Source organism: Scyliorhinus torazame, chromosome 5 (assembly GCF_047496885.1).
Source record: "Scyliorhinus torazame isolate Kashiwa2021f chromosome 5, sScyTor2.1, whole genome shotgun sequence".
In the NCBI taxonomy this organism is placed as follows: Eukaryota; Metazoa; Chordata; class Chondrichthyes; order Carcharhiniformes; family Scyliorhinidae; genus Scyliorhinus; species Scyliorhinus torazame.
This window is the reverse complement of record NC_092711.1, coordinates 256,473,876-256,501,790: the sequence shown is the minus strand read 5'-3', so window position 1 is coordinate 256,501,790 and position 27,915 is coordinate 256,473,876. Positions and strand designations below refer to the sequence as shown.

The window sequence follows — 27,915 nt, the reverse complement described above, 5'->3', positions numbered from 1 at the left end:
TTCTGAAGTATGATGCCCGAATTTAACATAATGCTTCAGCTGAAGTGTAATCAGTGATTTGTAAAGCAAAAATAGAAAATGTTGGTAATACCCAGCAGACCAGGCAGCATCTGTGGAGAGAGCACACTATTAACATTAACATTTCAGCTCAATGACTTTCATCAGAACTGATGTGTATCACCCTTTCTGTAGAGCTCAATCAGATGAGTTAGACATGAATGCTTTTAACAAGTCCGTGTTGGTTGTCCCTTAGTAGCCCAAGCTTCTTCTAGTGATGAATAATTTGACTGACAGTGTTTGCTAGCGACTTTCCCACCAAATGCCATTAGCCTGATTGGCTTTGAGTTACTAGGTTTATCCCTTTCCACTTTTTAGAACAGGGATGTAACATTTGCAGTCCTCCAGTCCTCTAACACCAGCCCAGTATCTAAGGAGAATTAAAAGATTTTGATCAGAGCAACTTCTATCACCATCCTAGTTTCCCTGAGCGACCTAGGATACATACCATCTAGATCGGATGACTTGCTAACTTTGACGAATGCCAACCTATTTAATGTCTGCTTTTCATCAATTATTAACTTATCTAATGTCCCTACTCCTTCCGCTTCTACTGCAAACTTCATCCTCTTTTGTGAAGACAATTGCAAGTATTCATTCAGTGTCTCATTTATACCTTATGGCTCCACGTGAAGATTTAATGCCCTCTGCCTCCACAGTAAAGTTTTACCAACGCAAAATTGTGTAGGCAAAAGTGATTAAAGTGAATAGACCTTAATTATATGTACGATGCTTTGTATGGAGAATGCCCCAAATCTAGAATGGATATGTTTAGGTCACATGCTCATAATATCAATTCTTTGGGTGGAATATGTAGCCATGATACATACATGTATTCTTAGAAAGACCATTTACACTGAAATCCTCTCCCCCACCCTGTGCACTTAATAAACAGGAACTAATCAGTTAGTATATCAAATAAACCTAAATTTTTAGGAATGTTTTTCAATTGTTGGCGCTTTGATTAAATAATAGGCATTCTTATTTGTGCAGTGATCCGTTTCTCCCCACTGGTTGTCAGCTGTCTGTAATGTACAAAGTGCATCTTAGAACCCACCATGATCTGGAATTCAATTAATTTTGCTGCACATGTGCAAAGTGTGTTATTTATCTTGCCTTTGCAGCCTTAAAAATGTTTTGCCAGTATATCTGTATAAACTCATTGTCTATCTGTAGTAGTGCAGATCAATGAATGTTGGTAACTTAGCACAGTGAAACTAGCCATGCCAGAGCACTGGAGCACTCCACTGGCATGGTGAAATCTCAACCCTTTTTGTAAAACTGCGAGTTTCTTGTGCTAATATTTAATGTGATGTATTTTATCTTTTTAATCTTTCACAGGGTATACAAATCATAACGGAGCAGGGATGAATGGTGCAAGCAAGATAATGGATTTTCTTGACGAACCAATTCCTGGTTTGGGGACATATGAAGATTTCAATACGATAGACTGGGTCCGTGAGAAATCCAGGGACAGAGACAGACACAGAGAGGTATATTCATATCAGTACTTAAAGCCATGTGTAAAACACTTGAACAAAATACACCTCTTTATATCAGAATCTGTTATCCCTGTTATCTGCCGTCCCTTGTTGTACAACCACTTTATTCTGTCTATTTGAATTACAGTTTGAATTACAATTTATTTTAGTTTTAAAAAATCCACCTACTTTCCCTTTCGATTGTTTGAATTCTTCCCAGTCTAAAGGTAGAATGCTTCCAGACCTCCGCCATTTCGTGCTGGAGGTTCTGGAGGTTTATGTTCTATTTCAGCATTTCCTATTTATGTATCTTGTTATGAATTATGTATTATAATGATATTTGTTCCTATTCCAGCCCAAATTATATGTAATGTGATTAAGGAATTGGGTGTATTAAATGCAAAGATTGAGCCATATAAATTAAGCAGTTGCTTTGAAATGCAGCAATATTTTGAATCCCTCCTTTCCCCTACCACACTATGCTGAAGGTACAGAGTTCCACGGGTCACAAGATACTTTTGTCAAAATTACCATTAATTCAAAGAGTTTAGTTAAAGTGTTCCAGTAGTCTACGTGGACATCGGGGAATCAGAGCAAAGGCAGGTACTGTCTTAGAGTATGGATAATGGGGGATTTTTACTATCACAGTCTGTATTAGGATAATGATAGTGTAAGTTCCTAAAGTGTCGTCAGGGCATTTTCTTGATCAGTTACTTTCCGGCCCAGCGAGGAAAGAAGCATAGCTGGATCTGGTTCTGGAAAGCGAGGTGGGTCAAGTGGATAAAGTGTCAGTCGGGTTTAGGAGCAGTGATCATGGAACGTAAGGTTTGAGGCTGGATTCTCCTATCCTCCAACTGCATGTTTCTTGGTAGCATGCCACTCGCTGGCGGTGGAGTTCTCTACTCCCGCCACTTGTCAATGGGATTTCCCATTAAAGCCAACCCACGCCACTGGGAACAGAGAATTCCAATGGCCGTAGAACTCTGGCCTTGGGCTCACATAGACAAGGAGCAATTCAAAGTATGAATGCTGAATTGGGGAGGACCAATTTCAGTGGACTGAGAACAGATAAGGTGAATTGAAAACAAAGACAGCCAGGCAAAACTAATGGAAAAATGGACTGTCGGTAATAATGAATAGTTTGGGTCCAGTTGATGTGTATTACCACCAGCAGAAAAGGTATAACAAATAAAGCCAGAGCTCCCTAGATAAAGAGAAAATTAACAAGTAAGATGAAGCAGAAAAAGGGTGAGTATGACAAATGTCAGGTTGACAATACAATTGGGAATCAGGCTGAATATAGAAATTTCAGAGGGTAAGTGAAAAAGAAAGTATGAGAGGTAGAGGGAGAATATGAGAAGAGACTGGTAGCGAATATAAAAAGAAAGTCTTCTGTAGGCATATAAATTGTAAAAGGGTAGTTAGAGGAGAGGTGGGGATGATTAAGAACCAAAAATGGGTCTACACTTGGCAGAGGGAATGCCAAACACACTAAATGAGTATAGTGCACTACAAAACCACAAACCTGGCTGAACACTTTTTTAAGCAGGCCATGCAAGAATTTCAAGTCCTAAAAAATGAGTGATAAACTTACTGACATATTTGAGGATTTGCTGCATGGACGGGGTCGTGTGCTGAGCAAATATCCTCTTCCCGTCCCTGTCATTTCTTGCGCTCCATAAGACCATAAGACATAGGAGCGGAAGTAAGGCCATTCAGCCCATCGAGTACACTCCACCATTCAATCATGGCTGATTTCAACTCCATTTACCCGCTCTCTCTCCATAGCCCTTAATTCCTCGAGAAATCAAGAATTTATCAACTTCTGTCTTAAAGACACTCAACGTCCCGGCCTCCACCGCCCTCTGTGGCAATGAATTCCACAGACCCACCACTCTCTGGCTGAAGATATTTCTCCTCATCTCTGTTCTAAAGTGACTCCCTTTTATTCTAAGGCTGTGCCCCCGGGTCCTAGTCTCCCCTGCTAATGGAAACAACTTCCCCACGTCCACCCTATCGAAGCCATTCATTATCTTGTAAGTTTCTATTAGATCTCCCCTCAACCTCCTAAACTCCAATGAATATAATCCCAGGATCCTCAGACGTTCATCGTATGTTAGGCCTACCATTCCTGGGATCATCCGTGTGAATCTCCGCTGGACCCACTCCAGTGCCAGTATGTCCTTCCTGAGGTGTGGGGCCCAAAATTGCTCACAGTATTCTAAATGGGGCCTAACTAATGCTTTATAAAGCTTCAGCAGTACATCCCTGCTTTTATATTCCAAGCCTCTTGAGATGAATGACAACATTGCATTTGCTTTCTTAATTACGGACTCAACCTGCAGGTTTACCTTTAGAGAATCCTGGACTAGGACTCCCAAGTCCCTTTGCACTTCAGCATTATGAATTTTGTCACCGTTTAGAAAATAGTCCATGCCTCTATTCTTTTTTCCAAAGTGCAAGACCTCGTACTTGCCCACGTTGAATTTCATCAGCCATTTCTTGGACCACTCTCCTAAACTGTCTAAATCTTTCTGCAGCCTCTCCACCTCCTCCATACTACCTGCCCCTCCACCTATCTTTGTATCATCGGCAAACTTAGCCAGAATGCCCCCAGTCCCGTCATCTAGATCGTTAATATATAAAGAGAACAGCTGTGGCCCCAACACTGAACCCTGCGGGACACCACTCGTCACCGGTTGCCATTCCAAAAAAGAACCTTTTATCCCAACTCTCTGCCTTCTGCCTGACAGCCAATCGTCAATCCATGTTAGTACCTTGCCTCGAATACCATGGGCCCTTATTTTACTCAGCAGTCTCCCGTGAGGCGCCTTATCAAAGGCCTTTTGGAAGTCAAGATAGATAACATCCATTGGCTCTCCTTGGTCTAACCTATTTGTTATCTCTTCAAAGAACTCTAACAGGTTTGTCAGGCACGGCCTCCCCTTACTAAATCCATGCTGACTTGTCCTAATCTGACCCTGCACTTCCAAGAGTTTAGAAATCTCATCCTTAACAATGGATTCTAGAATCTTGCCAACAACCGAGGTTAGGCTAATTGGCCTATAATTTTCCATCTTTTTCCTTGTTCCCTTCTTGAACAGGGGGGTTACAACAGCGATTTTCCAATCCTCTGGGACTTTCCCTGACTCCAGTGACTTTTGAAAGATCATAACTAACGCCTCCACTATTTCTTCAGCTATCTCCTTTAGAACTCTAGGATGTAGTCCATCTGGGCCCAGAGATTTATCAATTTTTAGACCTCTTAGTTTCTCTAGCACTTTCTCCTTTGTGATGGCTACCATATTCAACTCTGCCCCCTGACTCTCCTGAATTGTTGGGATATTACTCATGTCTTCTACTGTGAAGACTGATGCAAAGTACTTATTTAGTTCCTCAGCTATTTCCTTGTCTCCCATCACAAAATTACCAGCGTCATTTTGGAGCGGCCCAATGTCAACTTTTGCCTCCCGTTTGTTTTTAATGTATTGAAAGAAACTTTCACTATCATTCCTAATGTTACTGGCTAGCCTACCTTCATATTTGATCCTCTCTTTCCTTATTTCTCTCTTTGTTATCCTCTGTTTGTTTTTGTAGCCTTCCCAATCTTCTGACTTCCCACTACTCTTTGCCACATTATAGGCTTTCTCTTTTGCTTTGATACATTCCCTAACTTCCTTTGTCAGCCATGGCTGCCGAATCCCCCCTCTGATAACCTTTCTTTTCTTTGGGATGAACCTCTGTACTGTGTCCTCAATTACTCCCAGAAACTCCTGCCATTGCTGTTCTACTGTCTTTCCCACTAGGCTCTGCTCCCAGTCGATTTTCGTCAGTTCCCCCCTCATGCCCCTGTAGTTACCTTTATTTAACTGTAACACCTTTACATCTGATTCTACCTTCTTTCTTTCAAATTGGAGATTGAATTCTACCATATTATGATCACTGCCTCCTAAGTGCTCCCTTACTTTAAGATCTTTAATCAAGTCTGGCTCATTACATAACACTAAGTCCAGAATGGCCTGTTCCCTTGTGGGCTCCATCACAAGCTGTTCCAAAAAGCCCTCCTGTAAACATTCAATGAATTCCCTTTCCTTGGGTCCATTGGCAGCATTATTTACCCAGTCCACCTGCATATTGAAGTCCCCCATGATCACTGTGACCTTGCCTTTCTGACATGCACTTTCTATTTTGTGGTGCATTTTGTGCCCCCGGTCCTGGCCACTGTTAGGAGGCCTGTACATAACTCCCATTATGGGTTTTTTGCCTTTGTGGTTCCTCAACTCTACCCACACAGACTCCACATCATCTGACCCTATGTCATTTAGTGCTATTGATTTAATTTCATTCCTAATTAACAAGGCAACCCCGCCCCCTCTGCCCACCTCCCTGTCTTTTCGATAGGTTGTGAATCCCTGGATGTTTAAATGCCAGTCCTGAACCCCCTGCAACCATGTCTCTGTGATGCCTACCACATCATACCTGCCAGTCACAATCTGGGCCACAAGCTCATCTACCTTGTTCCGTACACTGCGCGCATTTAAATATAGCACCTTTAATTCTCTATTGACCGTCCCTTTTTGTTTTCTTAGTGTGGTGGACCTTGGTTTACTGAGTCTTTCCATACACTGTGTCATATTTTGTGGGATGAGGACTATCGTAACCTCTCCTGAGTTTTGTCTTTTCGTGCTTTTTTGTATTCCTAAGCAGCTACGCTTCCCACTGATTACTTCACCTCTTGGTTCCCTGACTTCCCCCCCCCCCCCCCCCCCCCCCCCCCAATCTTTAGTTTAAAGTCCTATTGACCACCCTATTTATTCTTTTCGCCAGAACACTGGTCCCAGCTCGGTTCAGGTGGAGACCATCCCAACGGTATAGGTCCCCCTGTCCCAAAACTGATGCCAGTGTCCCATGAAAAGGAACCCCTCTTTCCCACACCACTCTTTCAGCCACGTGTTACCTTCCCTGATTCTTGCCTCCCTATGCCAATTTGCACGTGGCTCGGGCAGTAATCCAGAGATTATGACCCTTGAGGACCTGTTTTTTAATTTGAATCCTAGCTCTTTATAATCTCGAAACAGGTCCTCTTTTCTAGACTTGCCTATGTTGTTGGTACTGACATGGACCACAACAACTGGATCCTCCCCCTCCCTCTCCAGTATCCTTTCAAGCCGGTCAGAGATGTCCTGCACCCTAGCACCGGGCAGGCAACATACCATGCGGGACTCTTTATCCTGCTCACAAAGGATACTATCTATCCCCCTGATAATAGAATCCCCTACAACTACAACTTGCCTATTTAGTCCCTCCCCTTGAATGGCCTGCTGAATCATGGTGCCTTGGTCAGCTGACTCATCCTTCCTGCAGCCCTGTTCGCCATCCACACAGGGAGCAAGTGCCTCACACCTGTTGGACAGAGTCGAGGGCTGAGGCTCCTGAGTTCCTGACTGCTGGTTCCCTTTACCTGCCTGACTTGCAGTCACACCCTGCTGTCCCTGGCCACTGGCAGGATTTAAACTACTTACTCTGACAGGTGTGACTGCCTCCTGAAACACAGTGTCCAGGTAAGTCTCCCCCTCCCGGATGTGCCTCAGTGTTTGAAGCTCAGACTCCAGCTCATCAACTCTGAGCCGGAGCTCTTCGAGCAGCCAACACTTACTGCAGATGTGGTCGCTGCAGCTCGCAATGGGATCTGCCAGCTCCCACATCAAGCAGCTCAAGCACATCACCTGACCAGCCATCACTAATTAATTAATTAGTTTAATTTAAGTTTGAGTTTAGCTGTGTTTTTTTTTTTAATTTGAGGCAGGTTTGCTATCAACCACTCAGATCACAGCTTCCCTCTGACGTCACTTTTGGAAAAAAAAACAACTGGAAAACAGGAAGTTACCGTTAGGTTTTTATACTCACAGAGACTGCTCCTCCTCCTCCGAACGGCTCCCGAAATTAGGCCCGAAGAAAGAGAGAGAACAAAACAGGAGGGAAAAAGCACCTTTTCCCACTCTTCACAGAATTACCTCACTGCACCAAATTACCAAATTCTCACTCGGTCTGTATCTCTCTCACTCAGGCTGTGACTCCTTGACCTGCGCAATGCTCCGCCTGATCAGAGTGACCCTTGACCCCACCCGAACGAATCGGCTCGATCCGACCCAGCCCCAACTGTCTAACCTGCACAGGCAACCCAACCTGACCCTAACAACTAATGAACAAACAACTAATAATCAGGAAGAACAAAAAACTTGCAGAATCCAATGAGGTACAATATTTAGCTCAGTATTCTTTCTACCTGAAAGCATATTTTCAGGAAGAATAAAGGCATAAGAGAAAATGACAAAAGGAAAGGCAGTCTGAAAATTGTGCCCTCTCACTAGGGGACTCCGTTCCCTTTTGGGAGAATCGCTCCCATAGAATACAAAAACCAGGAAGTTATGATGAACCTTTATAAAGCGCTGGTTCAGTCTCACTTGGAGCATTGTGTCTAATTCTGGCCACCAGGAGGGACTTCAATTACAAGAGTAGATTGGAGAAGTTGCGGTTGTTATCCTGAGAGAAGAAAAGATTGTGAGGAGATTTCATAGAGGTGTTTAAAATCATGCAGGGCCGAGTCAGAGTAGATAGGAAGAAACTTTTCCTATTGGTGGAAGGAAGGATTTTAAATGAATTTCAAAGAACTAATGGGAACATAAGGAAAACATTATTTACACAGCTGTTGATTAGGATGCACTGCCTGTGAGTGTGCTAGAGGTCAATGCAATCGTTTTCAAAAAGAAATTGGATAAACACCTAAAGTGAAAAGGGCTTCGGGGAAATGTCAGAGGAGTGGGCCTTGTTGAGTTGCTCAAAGCCAACATGGGCATGATGGGCCAAATGGTCTCTTGTGCTGTAACCATTCTGTGATTGCCAAATGCCAGCAGTTTCTTTTGAGGTAAAATTGCAGCTCTTTATATATTGCCTGCATATGCACTAAATCTGTATGTGATACTGAATAACATGCAGAACCTAGACGCAATAAAACATGGAGCTTGTCCTGTGATTTCACCTGTAAATAAATTAATTGTATTATGAACCAATTAATGTAGGCTGCAGTGCAATGGAGAAACCTGCCATGCACACTCCGCTCCAGAGCAATAACTGGTCCGGAGCCCAGAGAAGGAGCATCATAGCCTGGGTTCTGGAGGGCAGCTTGCTTTCTGTTGTTTTGGAACAGAATTGTTTTCTGTTCCAGAAGCTTGTAGTGCCCTGGTGGCAGTATGCCACTCTTGTGGGACAAAGAACAGCTGCCGCATGTGAGGGTGAGGCAAAGAGCAAGGGAATGGAAGGCCTGGAGTGTGAGAGCTGGCATATGAGAGAATTGGGGAGAGGGGAATAATGGTTGGGAGTTTGGGGGCGGGGGGGGGGGGGGGTAAACTAGATGGAAAGCAGTTGAATTCTGGAGTAAACTCCATTTTCAAGCATTTGAAAATGCTTTTCTATGGCTAGGCCATAGAAGGCAGAGGGTAGCAATGGAGGGATGCTTTTCTAATTGGAGGGCTGTGACCAGTGGTGTTCCACAGGGATCAGTGCTGGGACCTTTGCTCTTTGTAGTATATATAAATGATTTGGAGGAAAATGTAACTGGTCTGATTAGTAAGTTTGCAGACGACACAAAGGTTGGTGGAATTGCGGATAGCGATGAGGACTGTCTGAGGATACAGCAGGATTTAGATTGTCTGGAGACTTGGGCGGAGAGATGGCAGATGGAGTTTAATCCGGACAAATGTGAGGTAATGCATTTTGGAAGGGCTAATGCAGGTAGGGAATATACAGTGAATGGTAGAACCCTCAAGAGTATTGAAAGTCAAAGAGATCTAGGAGTACAGGTCCACAGGTCATTGAAAGGGGCAACACAGGTGGAGAAGGTAGTCAAGAAGGCATACGGCATGCTTGCCTTCATTGGCCGGGGCATTGAGTATAAGAATTGGCAAGTCATGTTGCAGCTGTATAGAACCTTAGTTAGGCCACACTTGGAGTATAGTGTTCAATTCTGGTCGCCACACTACCAGAAGGATGTGGAGGCTTTAGAGAGGGTGCAGAAGAGATTTACCAGAATGTTGCCTGGTATGGAGGGCATAAGCTATGAGGAGCGATTGAATAAACTCGGTTTGTTCTCACAGGAACGAAGGAGGTTGAGGGGAGACCTGATAGAGGTATACAAGATTATGAGGGGCCTAGACAGAGTGGATAGTCAGAGGCTTTTCCCCAGGGTAGAGGGGTCAATTACTAGGGGGCATAGGTTTAAGGTGAGAGGGGCAAGGTTTAGAGTAGATGTACGAGGCAAGTTTTTTACGCAGAGGGTAGTGGGTGCCTGGAACTCACTACCGGAGGAGGTAGTGGAAGCAGGGACGATAGGGACATTTAAGGGGCATCTTGACAAATATATGAATAGGATGGGAATAGAAGGATACGGACCCAGGAAGTGTAGAAGATTGTAGTTTAGTCGGGCAGTATGGTCGGCATGGGCTTGGAGGGCCGAAGGGCCTGTTCCTGTGCTGTACATTTCTTTGTTCTTTGTTCTTTGAAATATCGATGTGCTACATTTCAAAAATGTTGGCCTGGTGTACTTGCATTAGTTGTTTGTAACAAACCAAAATAAAATTATGGGTCTTGAGTTTTGGAACTTTGGACACTACCTATTTGTTGCATTTGCTGCATTTCATTTAGCCTTCATATCTTTGAATTCCAACCCAGCAAAACTCTGACAAAATGTCCATACCTGCGTGCATCATGACCTAGACAACGGCTTGGGCTGATAAGTGACGAGTACCAGGCAATCACCATCTCCCATAAAAGTAAATCAGACCATCTGCCCTTGAGGTTCGATGGCGTTACCATCGCTGAATTAACCACTATCAGCATCTTCAGGGTTAGCATTGCCCACAAACATAACTGGACTAGCCTTATAAATAATATGGGTACAAGACCAGGGCAGAAGCTGGATATTCTGTGGAGAGGAGCTCCGAATTCCCCAAAGCCTGACCATATCTGCAAGGCACAAATCAGGAGTGTGATTGAATACTTGCCTGTATGAGTGCAGCTCTAACAACAACAGAAACTCAACACCATCCAGGACAAAGCAGTTCACCTAATAAACATCTCATCCAGCATCTTAAACAATCATTACCTGTACTGCTGATGCACAGTGGCAACAGTGTAGACCATCTATAAAATGCACTGCACCAACTCCACAAGGCTCGTTGTACATCACCGTCCAAACCTGTGACTTCTACCACATAAAAGAACAAGAGCAGCAGACACATGGGAACGCCACCACCTGCAACTTCCTCTCCAAGCCACTCCCCATCCTGACTTGGAACTATATCACCATTTCTCCACTTTTGCTCATTCAAAATCTTGAAAATTCCCTAACAGTACTGTTGGTGGACAAACACCACATGGAGTGCAGCATTTCAAGAAAGCGACTCACTGAGGGACGGACAATAAATGTTGACCTTGCCATTGATGCTCACATCCAATGAATGATTTTTTTTTTCAAAAGGAATTTTCGCAGGCTGATTAATAGAAAATGACAATAGCAGAAGCTGTTAGTGGGGATATTACAACAATTCAAATAGAAAGAATGGTGACATTAGCAAAAATGTATCTCAGAGCTCTAGGTTCAAATGGATTGCAGGTGAAAAAGAAATGCTGGGACCACAGCTTTTAGCACATACATAAATGGCTTGGGCTCAGGGATTTAAAATATGTTGTTGACATTTTCAGATTATATCAAACTGGGTAGAAGGCTGCACCATATTGGAGGATGATGTAAATAGGCATGGATGAGATGGATAAATAATCAGTGCAATTCAATATAACACAGTGATTCATTTTAGTAGGAGAAATAAAGAAGCCGCTTATTCCCTAGAAGGTAAAAGACTAAATGGAGTACAGGGGCAGAGCGATATTGGTATTCAGATACATTGATAAAAGCAGCAGAAATGTCTGATGAGGCCATAAACAGTGCGAACAAAGTGATGTTTTATTTTTAGGGAGATAGAATACAAAAGCAGAGAGATAATGCTCATTTTATGCAGAACCTTGGTAAACCACACTTGTCGTATTATGCATAGTCCTGGTCACCATACTTCAAAAATGACATTGTAGCATTAAAGAAAGTGCCAAAACATTTAGAAGAATTCTACTAGAATTGAAAGATGCTTCTATCAGGAAAGATATAACAGGCTAGGACTTTAGAGAAAAGAAAAGACAAAGAGGAGATCTGAGAGAGGTCTTAAAAATTCTCAATTATTTTGATAGGTGAACAAGGAGAAACTGTTTTCCTCACACAAGTGAGTCCAAAACAAGGTAGAATAACTACAGTTGCACTAATAGAGAAAAAATAATTGAAGAGGAATTTCTTTACATGAGAAGTGGTGAACATGTGGAACTTATTGCTGCACAAAATGATTAAAATAAAATAAATTCAGGGCAGCTCGGTGGTGCAGAGGTTAGCACGGCGCCGAGGACCCAGATTCGATCCCGGCCTCGGGTCACTGTCCATGTGGAGTTTGCACATTCTCCCCCATGTCTGTTTGGGTCTCACCCCCACAACCCAAAGATGTGCAGGGTAGGTGAATTGGCCATGCCAAATTACCCCTTAATTTGAAAAAGCAATCAATAAATAAAATACATTCATATATTTATGTGGGGAGCTTGATGTATACTGAAGGAGATGGGAATAGAGGAATAAAGTGGCTGGGTGAGAAGAGGAAATTAAACTGAGGAGGATCCTGCAGAGTATAAACAATAACATAGATTAGTTGGGCTGAATTGCCTACTTCTACATTTAGATTATATAAGGAGCAGTAAAAGAGACAGCTTTTTATTGGACTAGTCATGATTTGTGTGGAGCTCAGAAATACAGGCACAATTATGTTGATTGTACGCCCTTTAAAATAAATCTCCGGGACGGCATGGTGGCACAGTGGTTAGCACTGCCGAAGACCCGGGTTTGATCCCGGACGCAGGTAACTGTCCGTGTGGAGTTTGCACATTCTCCCCGTGTCTGCGTGGGCTCACCTCCACAACCCAAGGATGTGCATGGTAGGTGGATAGGCCACGCTAAATTGCCCCTTAAATGGAAAAAAAAAATGAACCGGGTACTTTAAATTTAAAAAAATAAATAAATAGATTTCCTTTGACTAACCTTAGTCTGTCCATTTTGTACTCTGCTGCCTGAAACTTTTATGTCCACAGAAGTATAATGTAAATGTTTTTACCTGAACCAAGAGAGGGAGTTCATGGCCACAAAAATAACTTGAAAAAGGTTTGCATACTCAGAAGAATGTGACATGTATCTAAAATTTATTAATATTGTAAACAACTTCATTTGAAATTATATCCCATCTCCTGATTCCCTTCGTATATTCCAAAATGCTTTACAACAAAGGCAACCAGTTGCACACGTGCTGCACCAATACGTGCAAGTCATTGGTTAAGCAGAGTATGCTATTGTGTGATGCTCTTTGTCATCAGTGAGAGTTTTCTTCCTCATAAAGAGAGAAAGCTAGAAGATCTGCAAGCTCAGTATTTGAGCACCCCTTAATGGACTAAAGATTTGTAAAAAAAAACTAAATCAAAATGACACATTGTACGAGGATTTCTGCAGAGGTGAAAAAGTATCAGTTAAGATATAGCATAATATTGGCTATCAGTTCCTGAGGCATCAAAAGCTAGGAATCCTATAGTGAGTAACTCACCTCCTGACCCCTCAAAGCCTGTCCACTATATACAAGGCACAAACCAGGAATGTAATGGAATACGTTTTTTTCCATTTAAAAAAAAAAAAATTTAGAATACCCAATTCATTTATTCCAATTAAGGGACAATTTAGCGTGGCCAATGCATCTACCCTGCATATCTTTGGATTGTGCAGGCGAAACCCACGCAAACATGTGGAGAATGTGCAAACTCCACACAGACAGTGACCCAGAGCCAGGATCGAACCCGGGACCTCGGCGCCATGAGGCAACAATGCTAACTACTGCGCAACTGTGCTGCCTTCATGGAATACTCTTCACTCGCCTGGGTAAGTGCAGCTCCAACAACTCTCAAGAAACTCAACACCATCCAGGACATAGAAGCACGCTTGATTGTTCCCCTCCACAAACATTCAAACCCTCCACCACTGATGAGCCGTGGCAGCCATTTACAAGATGCACTGTAGTAACTCACCAAGGTTCCCTAGCCAGCACCTTCCAAACCCAAGACCCTCGAGAAGGACGAGCAGCAGATATCTGGGAGCCCCACCACCTGGAGGTTCCCCTCCAAGTCATTCACCACCCTGACTTGGAAATATATCGCTGTTCCTTCACTGTCGCTGGGGCAACATCTTGAAACTCCCTCCCTAACAGCACAGTAGGTGTACCTGCACCTCAAGGACTGCACCGGTCCAAGAAGGCAACTCACCACCACCTTCTGAAGGTGGTGACGTCCACATCCCGTAAATGAATTAAAAGAAAAAGGAGCCCCATTAGTAAAAGACATCTATTTCCAATACAATTGGACCATTCTGTAGAAAGTTGCTATTGCCCTTTGAATTGTTGACACTACACTGGTTAGTAAATAAAGTGCTCTGCCCTATGAATTTTGTAGGTGTTTTAATTATTGTTATTATGAACGAAGTTCAAAACTTTGTCATATCTTTTTCCTTAGAATCTTGTAGTTAATTATTATGGATTCTACCTATACCTGTAGATAATGTGTAAAGGATCATTGAGTGCAAACTGTTGCTGTTCAAAATATAATAACTGAAGTCACAAATGTAGATCAAAAATCATTTTATGTATGAAGAAGAGGACATCATCCAACTTGTAACTAGAAGATCATGTCCAGCCCACTTCATGATCTTATCTATCGTGATTGTGTGGGAGGGGTCATTTGATCGCTCCCACTAACCAGTGAATTTGTATGAATTGCGGGTGATGTTTCTTGATTTCATGTGCAGTGAGTTGGAATGTGAAACTCCACCTCTCCTTCAGTTGAAAATTTCAGTATTTCTCAGGCATCCTGATTTTTCATTAATGGAATTAATTTCGCTACTTATTTATGACTCTATAATAAATTTGGAAGTGCAAAGGAGGGTAGTCCAACTTGAAGGAACTAACTGATAGTCACAAAAACTGACTGAGGATCTGGTGCCCACATTTACTATGCCCCCCCCCCAACCCTCCAAGGTCTCTGGGTGGCACTGCCAGGCTGGCAGGGACACTGCCAGGGTGCCAGTGTCAGGGTGGCATTTCCAAAGGCTGGGACCTGAGGGGGGTCATGCCCATGAGACGGGGGGTGTGGGGGGCATGATGGGTGAGAGGGGATGACGGGTGAATATGAAGAGGCCTCACAGGTTGGGGGAGGTGAAGGGTGGGGATCCTGAAGGGGAGGCTTGAAAGTGGGTCTGAGGAGGTATGAAAAGGAGGGCCCTCGGTCATCCCATAGCAGGGTGTCCTCACTTTGAGGGGGAGTAATGCCCGTGCATATGGAGGGTGACATTGCCCTTGTGTGGAGGGGGGGGGGGTGACGAGGACAATAGACTATTTACTAATATCCATTACATGCCCACTGATTCCCAAAGTGAAAATGTATTCCTGTTACCTCAATCGTGATTTCCCACGCACAGTTATTGACAGGGCCCTCAACAGCATGCGGGTCATCTCCCGCGCCACTACCTTCACCCTCTTCCCTCCCTCCCAGATCAAGGATAGCGTCCCCCTCGTTCTCGCATTTTGCCCCACCAGCCTCCAAATGCTCCTCTATTTTCGCCAACTCCAGCGTGATGCCATCACAAAACACATCTTTCCTTCACTCCCTCTCAGAATTCCGCAGAGACCATTCCCTCCGGGATAATCTAGTCCACTCCTCCACCATAACCAACACCTCTCCCATCACCCATGGCACCTTCCCATGCAATCGCAGAACGTAAAACACCTGCCCCTTTACCTCTGAACCATGCTCAACATCCCAGACCCAAAACACTCATTCCAGGTTAAGTAGCTTTTCACTTGCACCTCCTTCAATTTGGTCTATTGCATTCGCTGCTCCCAATATGGCCTCCTCTATATCGGAGAGATCAAACATAGACTGGGTGATCGCTTTGCGAGCACCTTTGGTCTGTGCCCATTCAGAACCCTGACCTTCCCATTGCTTGCCATTTTAACACAAGACCATGCTCCCATGCCTGTCACATGGCTGTCTTTGGCCTGCTGCAGTGTTCCAGTGAAGCTCAATGCAAACTGGAGGAACAGCATCTCATCTTCCGGTTAGCACGCGACAGCCTTCCGGTCTCAACATCGAATTCAACAACTTCAGATGATTAGCTCTACCCCACCTTAACCTCTTTGTTTTCATTCCGTTTCATTTTAACTGTCTTTTACCTTATTTCTTTCTTGTCTTTCTTTATATATGTATTTCTCCCCCCCCCCCCACACACACACACACTCTTTCCCCCTATCTTATCCACCCTTTCCTTACCTTTTCTCCCCTTTGCTTTCCCCCCCTCCCCCCCCCTCCCCTTTCTCATTTTGCCTCTCTCCCACACATGTTCCCCCCCTCCCCCACATCTACATCTGTCACAGCTTACCCTCTGATTTTAGTGTCTCTGCTGTTTGGCCGTTCACACCTTTTATTCTCTCTGGGGACTGCCAGTAGCACTCTTTTCCCTTGGTTTCTGTGGCTATGACTCATCTTTCATTCCCTCACCCTACAGCATAAATATCTCCACTTTCTATGCCTTTTAGCTTTGACAAAGGGTCACCTGGACTCGAAACGTTGGCTCTTTTCTCCCCTTACAGATTCTGCCAGACCTGCTGAGAACTTCCAGCATTTCTCTTTTGGTTTAAGTGTTTTTAATTGTAACTACTGTTGTAATTTAAGAAAACATGGAAGCTCATTTCCACACTAGAGCCAACAAATAATTTCCAAGTTCCAGAGCCTTGAAACTGAGGGGTAGCCCAAAGAGGTGATGGACACCCCACCTCCAGAAGGTTCCTAAGTAAGACTTGCATGGCAGTTACCCATGGAGTTCAAACTTGGGTTGGGCAATTGTGCCGCAGTGGGAACCATCCAAAAGAACAATAAAAATCTCCAAACTTTGGATGGTTCCGACTCTCTTTCAGTAACAGTTACCCAGAAAACATGAGAAGGATTAAAACCACATCTAACTTCTGGATTCTGGATGACTGTAATTCATCCTCCCACTTATGGGACTCCCATAACCCCCAACAGGACTGCCCGACTGCCCCCCCTACCAATTACTTTCCTCACCTCTGACCATTGACCACCTCTCCAACCCCCTCCCCTCCCACCCCCCCACCCCCACCCACTGCCCCCCACCCTTCTATACACCGTTTCTAGATGAGTAAATAGAAGAGGTGAGGCAGCCCGAATCGGAATGCTTCTCCACGGAGGTTATGGGTCAATGACTTAAATGGCTACATAATCTGTTTTAGTGGTGATGTTTGCAAGATAAATGTCGACCAGGCAAACAGAAGACCTTTCCTGTTTCTCTTCCACCTGGGATGTTTTACATCACCTAAAAGGAAAGATGGGGACTCCGTTTCATGTCATACCTAAAAGACCACACTTTCAAAAAGGAAGCATTTCCTCAATTCTGCATTGAAGTGTTAATCTAGATTATGGATTTAGCTCTCTGGAATGGGGCTGGGAAAAACATTAAAAAGAGAGTGAAACCTAGGTGATTAAAATGGAGTGGCCTTAAAAGAGTATTGTGGTGTGATAGATGCAAATGTTGTAAATTCAAAGTCAAAGCAGAAATGTATGAATCACATGTTAGAATCAAGTCACACAAATATGTATTAGTCATGCAAAGGTAGACCTTGCTTCAACCTACACACCCATTTAAAGTCACACAATGATACTTCTTTCTTCACATCAACAAAATGTGTTACTCAATTCCTCCATCCAATGACAATAGGGCGGAAGGTACTGTCTGTAGAATTAAATAACGCACTAAAATTAAATTCAGGTTTCTTGAAAAAAAACTTTTCTATGTCATTAGTGTTTTCTGGTGTTTTAGTCTGACCTAATTATTTGTTTAGGACAATAAACTTTAAAGTTAACCTCTTAATTTTATTATTTCCAGTTAAAACTGGCTGGTGATACTACAGGCCAACCCCAAATGTCAGCTTAATTATAACCAGGAATGCAAGTCCACAAAGTTCACAGTGCATCAAATCTTTTTAATATTATTTAGCAAGGTCCACAACTAGTTGTTTCCTCCTAGGTATGGATGACAATTTTTTTATAATTAAGGGGTTGAGGTCTATATCACAGCACATCAAGGTTAAAAAGAGTTGGAAAAATAGACATTCGAGAACTGGACATCTAAAGGGCCAAATCCACAATATGATGTTAGTTCCAGTAGAAATATTCTTAAAACTGAGCAACCAGGGAACAAATTCTGAATTTACATTTTAAATCACTAGTTTCCCAATAGGTGAAGGCACAGATTGCCAGAGCATCCGAATGAGTAGAACACCGTTGTTTTGTAATAGTGGTGGAAAAAGAGAACATAGAACATAGAACAATACAGCGCAGTACAGGCCCTTCGGCCCACGATGTTGCACCAAACCAAAAGCCATCTAACCTACACTATGCCATTATCATCCATATGTTTATCCAATAAACTTTTAAATGCCCTCAATGTTGGCGAGTTCACTACTGTAGCAGGTAGGGCATTCCACGGCCTCACTACTCTTTGCGTAAAGAACCTACCTCTGACCTCTGTCCTATATCTATTACCCCTCAGTTTAAAGTTATGTCCCCTCGTGCCAGCCATATCCATCCGCGGGAGAAGGCTCTCACTGTCCACCCTATCCAACCCCCTGATCATTTTGTATGCCTCTATTAAGTCTCCCCTTAACCTTCTTCTCTCCAACGAAAACAACCTCAAGTCCATCAGCCTTTCCTCATAAGATTTTCCCTCCATACCAGGCAACATCCTGGTAAATCTCCTCTGCACCCGCTCCAAAGCCTCCACGTCCTTCCTATAATGCGGTGACCAGAACTGTACGCAATACTCCAAATGCGGCCGTACCAGAGTTCTGTACAGCTGCAACATGACCTCCCGACACCGGAACTCAATCCCTCTACCAATAAAGGCCAACACTCCATAGGCCTTCTTCACAACCCTATCAATCTGGGTGGCAACTTTCAGGGATCTATGTACATGGACACCTAGATCCCTCTGCTCATCCACACTTTCAAGAACTTTACCATTAGCCAAATATTCCGCATTCCTGTTATTCCTTCCAAAGTGAATCACCTCACACTTCTCTACATTAAACTCCATTTGCCACCTCTCAGCCCAGCTCTGCAGCTTATCTATATCCCTCTGTAACCTGCTACATCCTTCCACACTATCGACAACACCACCGACTTTAGTATCGTCTGCAAATTTACTCACCCACCCTTCTGCGCCTTCCTCCAGGTCATTGATAAAAATGACAAACAGCAACGGCCCCAGAACAGATCCTTGTGGTACTCCACTTGTGACTGTACTCCATTCTGAACATTTCCCATCAACCACCACCCTCTGCCTTCTTTCAGCTAGCCAATTTCTGATCCACATCTCTAAATCACCCTCAATCCCCAGCCTCCGTATTTTTTGCAATAGCCTACCGTGGGGAACCTTATCAAACGCTTTGCTGAAATCCATATACACCACATCAACTGCTCTACCCTCGTCTACCTATTCAGTCACCTTCTCAAAGAACTCAATAAGGTTTGTGAGGCATGACCTACCCTTCACAAAGCCATGCTGACTATCCCTGATCATATTATTCCTATCTAGATGATTATAATTCTTGTCTCTTATAATCCCCTCCAAGACTTTACCCACTACAGACGTGAGGCTCACCGGTCTATAGTTGCCGGGGTTGTTTCTGCTCCCCTTTTTGAACAAAGGGACCACATTTGCTGTCCTCCAGTCCTCTGGCACTATTCCTGTAGCCAATGATGACATAAAAATCAAAGCCAAAGGTCCAGCAATCTCTTCCCTGGCCTCCCAGAGAATCCTAGGATAAATCCCATCAGGTCCCGGGGACTTATCTATTTTCAGCCTGTCCAGAATTGCCAACACCTCTTCCCTACGTACCTCAATGCCATCTATTCTATTAGCCTGGGACTCAGCATTCTCCTCCACAACATTATCTTTTTCCTGAGTGAATACTGACGAAAAATATTCATTTAGTATCTCGCCTATCTCTTCAGACTCCACACACAATTTCCCATCCCTGTCCTTGACTGGTCCTACTCTTTCCCTAGTCATTCGCTTATTCCTGACATACCTATAGAAAGCTTTTGGGTTTTCCTTGATCCTTCCTGCCAAATACTCCTCATGTCCCCTCCTTGCTCGTCTTAGCTCTCTCTTTAGATCCTTCCTCGCTACCTTGTAACTATCCATCGCCCCAACCGAAACTTCACACTTCATCTTCACATAGGCCTCCTTCTTCCTCTTAACAAGAGATTCCACTTCCTTGGTAAACCACGGTTCCCTCGCTCGACGCCTTCCTCCCTGTCTGACCGGTACATACTTATCAAGAACACGCAGTAGCTGATCCTTGAACAAGCCCCACTTATCCAGTGTGCCCAACACTTGCAGCCTACTTCTCCACCTTATCCCCCCCAAGTCACGTCTAATGGCATCATAATTGCCCTTCCCCCAGCTATAACTCTTGCCCTGCGGTGTATACTTATCCCTTTCCATCATTAACGTAAACGTCACCGAATTGTGGTCACTGTCCCCAAAGTGCTCTCCTACCTCCAAATCCAACACCTGGCCTGGTTCATTACCCAAAACCAAATCCAACGTGGCCTCGCCTCTTGTTGGCCTGTCAACATATTGTTTCAGGAAACCCTCCTGCACACACTGTACAAAAAACAACCCATCTATTGTACTCGAACTACATCTTTTCCAGTCAATATTTGGAAAGTTAAAGTCTCCCATAATAACTACCCTGTTACTTTCGCTCATATCCAGAATCATCTTCGCCATCCTTTCCTCTGCATCCCTAGAACTATTAGGAGGCCTATAAAAAACTCCCAACAGGGTGACCTCTCCTTTCCTGTTTCTAACTTCAGCCCATACTACCTCGGAAGAAGAGTCCCCATCTAGCATCCTCTCCGCCACCGTAATACTGCTCTTGACTAGCAGCGCCACACCTCCCCCTCTTTTGCCTCCTTCTCTGAGCTTACTAAAACACCTAAACCCCGGAACCTGCAACATCCATTCCTGTCCCTGCTCTATCCATGTCTCCGAAATGGCCACAACATCGAAGTCCCAGGTACCAACCCATGCTGCCAGTTCCCCTACCTTGTTTCGTATACTCCTGGCATTGAAGTAGACACACTTCAAACCACCTACCTGAACACTGGCCCCCTCCTGCGACGTCAAATCTGTGCTCCTGACCTCTATACTCTCATTCTCCCTTACCCTAAAACTACAATCCAGGTTCCCATGCCCCTGCTGCATTAGTTTAAACCCCCCCCAAAGAGCACTAACAAATCTCCCCCCCAGGATATTTGTGCCCCTCAGGTTCAGATGTAGACCATCCTGTCTGTAGAGGTCCCACCTTCCCCAGAAAGAGCCCCAGTTATCCAAAAATCTGAATCCCTCCCGCCTGCACCATCCCTGTAGCCACGTGTTTAAATGCTCTCTCTCCCTATTCCTCATCTCACTATCGCGTGGCACGGGCAACAACCCAGAGATAACAACTCTGTTTGTTCTAGTTCTGAGCTTCCATCCTAGCTCCCTGAAAGCCTGCCTGACATCCTTGTCCCCTTTCCTACCTATGTCGTTAGTGCCAATGTGGACCACGACTTGGGGCTGCTCCCCCTCCCCCTAAGGACCCGGAAAACACGATCCGAGATATCACGTACCCTTGCACCTGGGAGGCAACATACCAAACGTGAGTCTCTCACGCTCCCACAAAATCTCCTATCTGTGCCCCTGACTATCGAGTCCCCAATTACTAATGCTCTGCTCCTCTCCCCCCTTCCCTTCTGAGCAACAGGGACAGACTCCATGCCAAAGGCCCGTACCCCATGGCTTACCCCTGGTAAGTCCCCCCCCCCCCACAAGTATCCAAAGCGGTATACTTGTTTCTCAGGGGAACGACCGCAGGGGATCCCTGCACTGACTGCTTCTTCCCAGTCCCTCTTACAGTTACCCACCTATCTCCAATCTTTGGTGTAACTAATTCCCTGAAGCTGCTATCTATGACCCCTTCTGCCTCCCGAATGATCCGAAGTTCTTCCAACTCCAGCTCCAGTTCCCTAACTCGGTCTTGGAGGAGCTGGAGATGGCAGCACTTCCTGCAGGTAAAATCAGCAGGGACACTAACTGCATCCCTCACCTCAAACATCCTGCAGGAGGAACATTGCACTCCCTTCCCTGCCATTCCTCTAACTTTCTACCAAGATCTGGCTAACAACTAAATTAAATTTTTATTAAAAATAATAATATAATAAAATATGGTACTTACCTCACACCAATGGGTTTTATTCTTAGGTTAGAGGAGGAGGGCGGGTGGGAGACACTACACGTGTAGTGTCTCGGGTTTCCTCTCCACCAGAATTTATTGGTGAGGGTCTTCCCAGACGTCCGCGGGTGGACTTCCTGTTCCCGCCTAAAAAAATAATTTAAAAAAAAAAAGAAAAATTCTCAGCTCCTGCTGAAATTGACTAACCAGCCAGCTCCACTCCCGCCAAAATCGACTGGCCTGCCCCTGCAAAGACAAGTGCTTTTAAAGGTTGACTTACCTCTCAGCAACCACTTCCGCAATGCTCCCGCTGAAACTGACTCACCAGCTGTTCTCACGCCGAAATCGACAGGCCTGCCCCTGCAAAGACAAGTGCTTTAAAGGTTGACTTACCTCCCAGCAACCTCCTTCCGCAATGCTCCCGCTGAAACTGACTCACCAGCTGTTCTCACGCCGAAATCGACTCAAGATAAAATATTTTTAGAGTCTGCACAACCATCCTTAAATTTCAGCTGTCTGGCATTATCAATGCAGCTAAAAACAATCCAGTTCATCAGACCAAGGGCATGATAAAGCTGGGAGTTGAGGTTACACTGCTAACTTTATATCAGTTTAGCAAATATACCAATGACCTGGATTTGCAGTCACTGGCAAAGGAATGGTGCTTGCCATTCATCTCGAGAAAAGCTGCCCACAAAGCTTTAATGGGCTGTAGGGTGAGAACGTTCTCTTTTCCAATGTCAATTTCTACCACAACCTATTGTGCCTGTAAACAGGGCATGCAGAAGGGGGATTGAAGAATCCTCACAGAAGGCAAAACCATTATCAAGTACATTTACATAATTGTGCAGATAGTGATATAAAGATTAGGACACACTCGCTGAATTAGGAAGAAACCTCAATAGCAAGATACAAACTTTCCAAAAAGTATGTATTTTTAAAAGAAATCTGACACATTTTCATTTTCTAATTGGGAATGAGACTCCCCACTTTTTACATACATTTTCAGGAGCAGAGAGTGTGTTCAGAAGTTAGCCATATAAAACTCAGTTACCCCTGAGCGAATGAGACTTAAAGTTGTCATTGATCTTTACAGCGAGAATAATGTATCAATTAAACCAAAGCAGTGACTCTGGGTGTGATTTCACAAAAACATTTTGAGTGTCATTTTGGGCATGTGTAGCTGGGTGTTTCGCGCCGGCGTTGCCAGTGAGATCCACACCGCTATTTAACCACTAGTCATTATTTTGGGGCCTTGGGAGTTTCCCCCAGTTCAGCCCACACTTCAAAATGTTTCCATCACTGGAAGGCCGAACTCACCAGAAAAAATGGCTCCTCTGCGATCAGGCTGCCGTTTTGAAAGGGCACACCGATGTCTAAATGAGCTTGAAGGTCCGCCACCTTCTTATCTCCCCCCCCCCCCCCCCCCCCCCCCAACACACACACACAAGGGCAATGTCACCCCCCATACACATGGGCATTACCCTCCTCTCCCCCCCCCCCCCCCCCCCCTCCCCCCCAACCCCACCAAGTGAGGACACCCAGCTATGTGGCCACCGAGGGCCCTCCTTTTCAGGGCCCCCCCCTTCAGGACCCCAACCCTTCACCCTCCAACCTGTGAGAGGCCCCTTCATACCCACCCTTCATACCCCCTCTCATTCCCCCTTTCATGGGCATGAACCCCCTCAGAACCCCTTTGGAAGTGCCTTGCTGGCACTGGCACCCTGGCATTGCCACCCAGAGACTTTGGCAAGGTGGAAGTGCCAAGGTGTCCAGGTGCCGGGGGAGAGCCAGGGTGCCTCCTTACCCTGTCCCTGATCATCCAGAGATCTCCAATGGCCTGGGAGATGCCCCAGGTGCCACGCCGCCTGGTCCATGTTTATGTGAGCCAGTACTAAGCGGCATCCAGCTGGGGTCTCCTCGGCGAGGCTGATAAATCTCGGGAGCCGGTTAAATCCGGTGTCGGCATAGTTAAGTGAGCAGTTAAGCTCACTTAATTATGTCAGTTTGGATCTCTCCCATTGTCGGCGGGATCCAGATCGCGAGATCTCATCAGATTTTGCGGCGCGTCATGGCCATCGGGAATCCCGGAAGAGGCCACTCGTGACATTTACCAGCCGGTAAATCGCGCCCTCTATGTTGATTCCATTGGTGAAGACTGTGACAGCACATCCAGCGGAGGAGCAGGGTATTGTTAATAGCAACTTCTAAATTCTCGCATTTGATTGCAGATGTGCAGATGGCAGAAGTTGCTGCCATATTAATCCAGTAATGACCGGAAGTGCTGACAGCTGTGCCATTAATACTACAACAAATCAGGACCACAGTCATTTTGTTATTATAATTGCATATTAAAATGTCTTGTGTATAGAATAGATTTGACCTATCTTGCAGGTATTTTTATTGATTTTTACAGGGAGTAAAAAACAATTTGGTTCCCCAGGGCAGGCTGATGAAGGAAATTGTGTGACTGGGCGTTGTAAATGGTCGTGAGCTAAATGACCTGAAAGACCTCATCTCATTCATGCTGTCCCCATGTTCTTTTAACCTCAAAACTGGTTCTCCAATTATTAATTAAAAATACATGCTTTTATTGATGGGCAAGTAAATAGTTCAATGATCCATTAGTTATGGAGTTAAAATGCACTGAGATCGATTGTAGTAAATCATATTTCTCAATGTTGAGTTTCCAATCTCTGAGAGGGAACCGAGCACTGCAGAAAGAGGCAGGTTGGTGGCTTCAGAAATGTATTGGCTGAATCAAGCGCTGCTATTTTAACTTAATGACACATGCAACATAAAACAAAGGTCGCCCTTCATATTCACAATATCTTTGTGCTAAATTGGCAATTAGAATTTTTGATGATGTTTGAATGAAAACTTTTGATTGTTTGTCTCCTGCCATTTATGCCAAACTAGAAGACAAAGTTCACTCTGTACTGATGGCATGCAGTGACATTATTTGTTCAAATGGGAAACTTTAGGAAAATATTGCTATTTAATTTTGCTGCTTCTTTTTCCAGATCACAAGCAAAAGTAAAGAATCGTTGTGGGCACTCATTAAAGGTTTGAGTGATGCCTTCTCTGGGTGGCTGGTGATGCTACTGGTTGGGCTCATGGCAGGTATGAAGAAAGACACGATTGTCTTTTGTTAAGTAACTGCATCAATGTGCCTTTGTGGGACAAAAGTCTTATATATTTTAAAGAAGGGGAATGGAATAGATATGTCAGATTAGAAGACCAGGCTGAGTAATTAATTTCAAATAATTATAAACTGGAATTAGCTTCTTTAATTTGTGTCTTTGCGAGTTAACTGACGAGTTTACTTCTCATGATGAGAGGTGGTTGAGGTAATGTGAAGACCAGCAGTTATCAATCTCTGAGCATTTCGGAGATCATGTAATTTCATCCGTGTACAATTCACTTCCTTCATACTGATAATCTCTAACTCTTCCCAACTGAGGCTTGTGCTTCTAGCTTGTTGTTTTTTTTTTGGGGGGGGGAATATTTTATTGAGGCATTTATATTTTAAATTTTAACACAATGGACAGAAACACAACCCCAAACCAGTCAACATGGCTGTACATAAACGGCACAACAAAAAAAACAATTCCCACCAACCTGCCCCCTCCTTGCCCAACTCAAGTCGATAAACGGCTGCCACCTCCAGGCCGTGCCCTTCCACCGAGCCCCTCAACGTGAACTTTACTTTCTCTAACCTGAGAAACCCTGCCAGGTCACTTACTCATGCCCCGACTTCGGGGGGCTCCCGAGTCCCTCCATTCTAGTAAGATTCATCTCCGGGCTACCAGGGAGGCAAAGGCCAAGATGTCGGCCTCTCTCGCCCCAAAAAATCGCCACCTCTGGACTCGGGACCACCTTCACTTTCAGAACCTCCAGTATAATGTCAGCAAACCCCTGCCAGAATCTCCCAAGCTTTGGACACACCTAGAACATGTGGACATGGTTGTTGTTTATTTCTGGACAGAAACAAACCAAGCACGAGGTTTTATTTCTAGATTAATAACATTGAAAAGTCGGCAAGTTATGCAAAGTCTCAATGAACCTTGGTTAGAATACTGCTTGTGGCTCTGCTCACCATATTATAAAAAAGGATTTGGAAGCACAGGAGAGGGTGCAGAGAAGATTTACGAGGATGATATCAGAAATGCATGGGTATACATATCAGGAAAGGTTTGGCGGGCTGGGTCTCTTCCCTTTTGCAAAAAGGCTGAGGAGTGACCTAATAAAATACATTAAAATAATGAAAAGTTTTGATAGAGTGGATACTGGGCACTACTTCTTCTTATGGGAAAGAGAAATACTGGAGACCATCAACATAAGATAGTCACCAAGAAATTTAATAGGGAATTCAGAAGAAACATTTTCACCTTAAGCATGGTAAGGATGTGGAACTCGCTGCCAAAGGGAATGGCGGAAGTGAAGTTAGATATATTTCAGGGGAAAATTAGACAAGCATATGAGCGAAGAAGGAATAGATGCTTATGATGGTAGATTTAGATGAGAAAAGATGGGAGGAGGCTCAAATAGAGCATAAATATTGGCATGGACTATTTGAGCTGAATGCCCTGTTTCTGTGCTGAACAGCCTTTGTAATCCTATGTAATTGTAGTCACTTGCAATGGCTTCGTGCTCCTCGCTGTTACCCCTGGTGTACCCCAAGGACCTATCCTTGGTCCCCTCCACTTTCTCATCTCCATCCTGCTCCTTGGCAATGTCATCTGAAAACACACGGTCAGTTTCCACGTGTACACGGACCAACCAGTCTGTACATCACCACCACCTTTCTTGGCCCTTCCAGGATCTCTAAATTGCTTGTCTGACATCCAGTACTGGATGTATAGAAATTTCTTCCAATTAAATCTTCCGGTCCATGCCAAAAACTCTGTTCTCCAGCTTTGACTCCTTAGGAACTAGGAGTAGGCCGTTTGACCCCTCACTATCTCTTCCTGGCTCTGGGTTTTCTCTGGTCCCTGTTTAATTCTGGGATATTCTATGAGTCTGGTGTAAATTCTATTAGCCCTTTCTGGACCTCCTTTAACTTTATTGGCCTGACTTTGGCCTTGTTACATTCAAGCAGCTCATGCTCAATGGCTACGGGCTTTATTTCACATTTCTGAGCCTCTACAGATTCCCTAGCCTTCTGAACTCCTGCAGCTGTCTGCTGGCTGATGTTGGCCTCTTTTCTATTTCTGGCTAAGTCTTTTCTGCCAGCCAAATTGTTTCCGAGGAGAAAATCGGCACCTGCTGCTGTTAGTTCATGGACAATTCCGATCATGACAGGGCCTGAAACAAGGTCACACTCTAGGTGGACCCTATGGAAGGATGCAAACACAGATCCTCCTCCCACTTCACTGATCAGGGTTTTGGTCTTCAGGGAGGACGTGGAGAGAGTGGTAGTGATGGTTGTTTGGGCGTGGGGGGTGGGGGGACAGTTGTGAAGGTGTAGGTTTCCCTCCAATATTTTGGACTGAGTGGCCCCTGTGTCCAAGAGCAGCATAATAGACTTGTTCAAATTTTGGGATAGGTTTGGGGGCACTGTTCCTGAAAGGAAAAACTCCAGAAATTATCTGGAAGTTTGTCCAGCTTAGACATATATTGAGCCCTCCAGAGAGTACTTTTCTGTAGCAAGAATCTCTGCCTACTCTGCCATCTTACCCATTAGGACGTCCTTTGGGAGACGACTCGCATGGAACCCGATTAGACCTGCATGCCTCTTTGCTCAAGCCTGGAATGCCCTACTTTATTACAATCAGAACACCGAGACCTCCGGGTGTCCCCCTTTTGGGTTGCAAGAGGACAACTTGCACCCTACTTTGGGT

At 44.4% G+C, this 27,915-nt stretch overlaps 1 protein-coding gene across 6 annotated transcripts in view; it reads left to right on the top strand.

Moving 5' to 3' along the window:
- clcn5b (chloride channel, voltage-sensitive 5b) overlaps positions 1-27,915 on the top strand; it is a 149,408-nt gene that overhangs the window by 93,118 nt on the left and 28,375 nt on the right. For all 6 annotated transcript variants that reach the window (XM_072505403.1, XM_072505404.1, XM_072505399.1 and 3 more), the window contains 2 exons: positions 1,399-1,550; positions 25,096-25,195. In XM_072505403.1, coding sequence (XP_072361504.1) covers positions 1,399-1,550; positions 25,096-25,195 — 252 coding nt within the window. The remainder of the gene's footprint in view (positions 1-1,398; positions 1,551-25,095; positions 25,196-27,915) is intronic.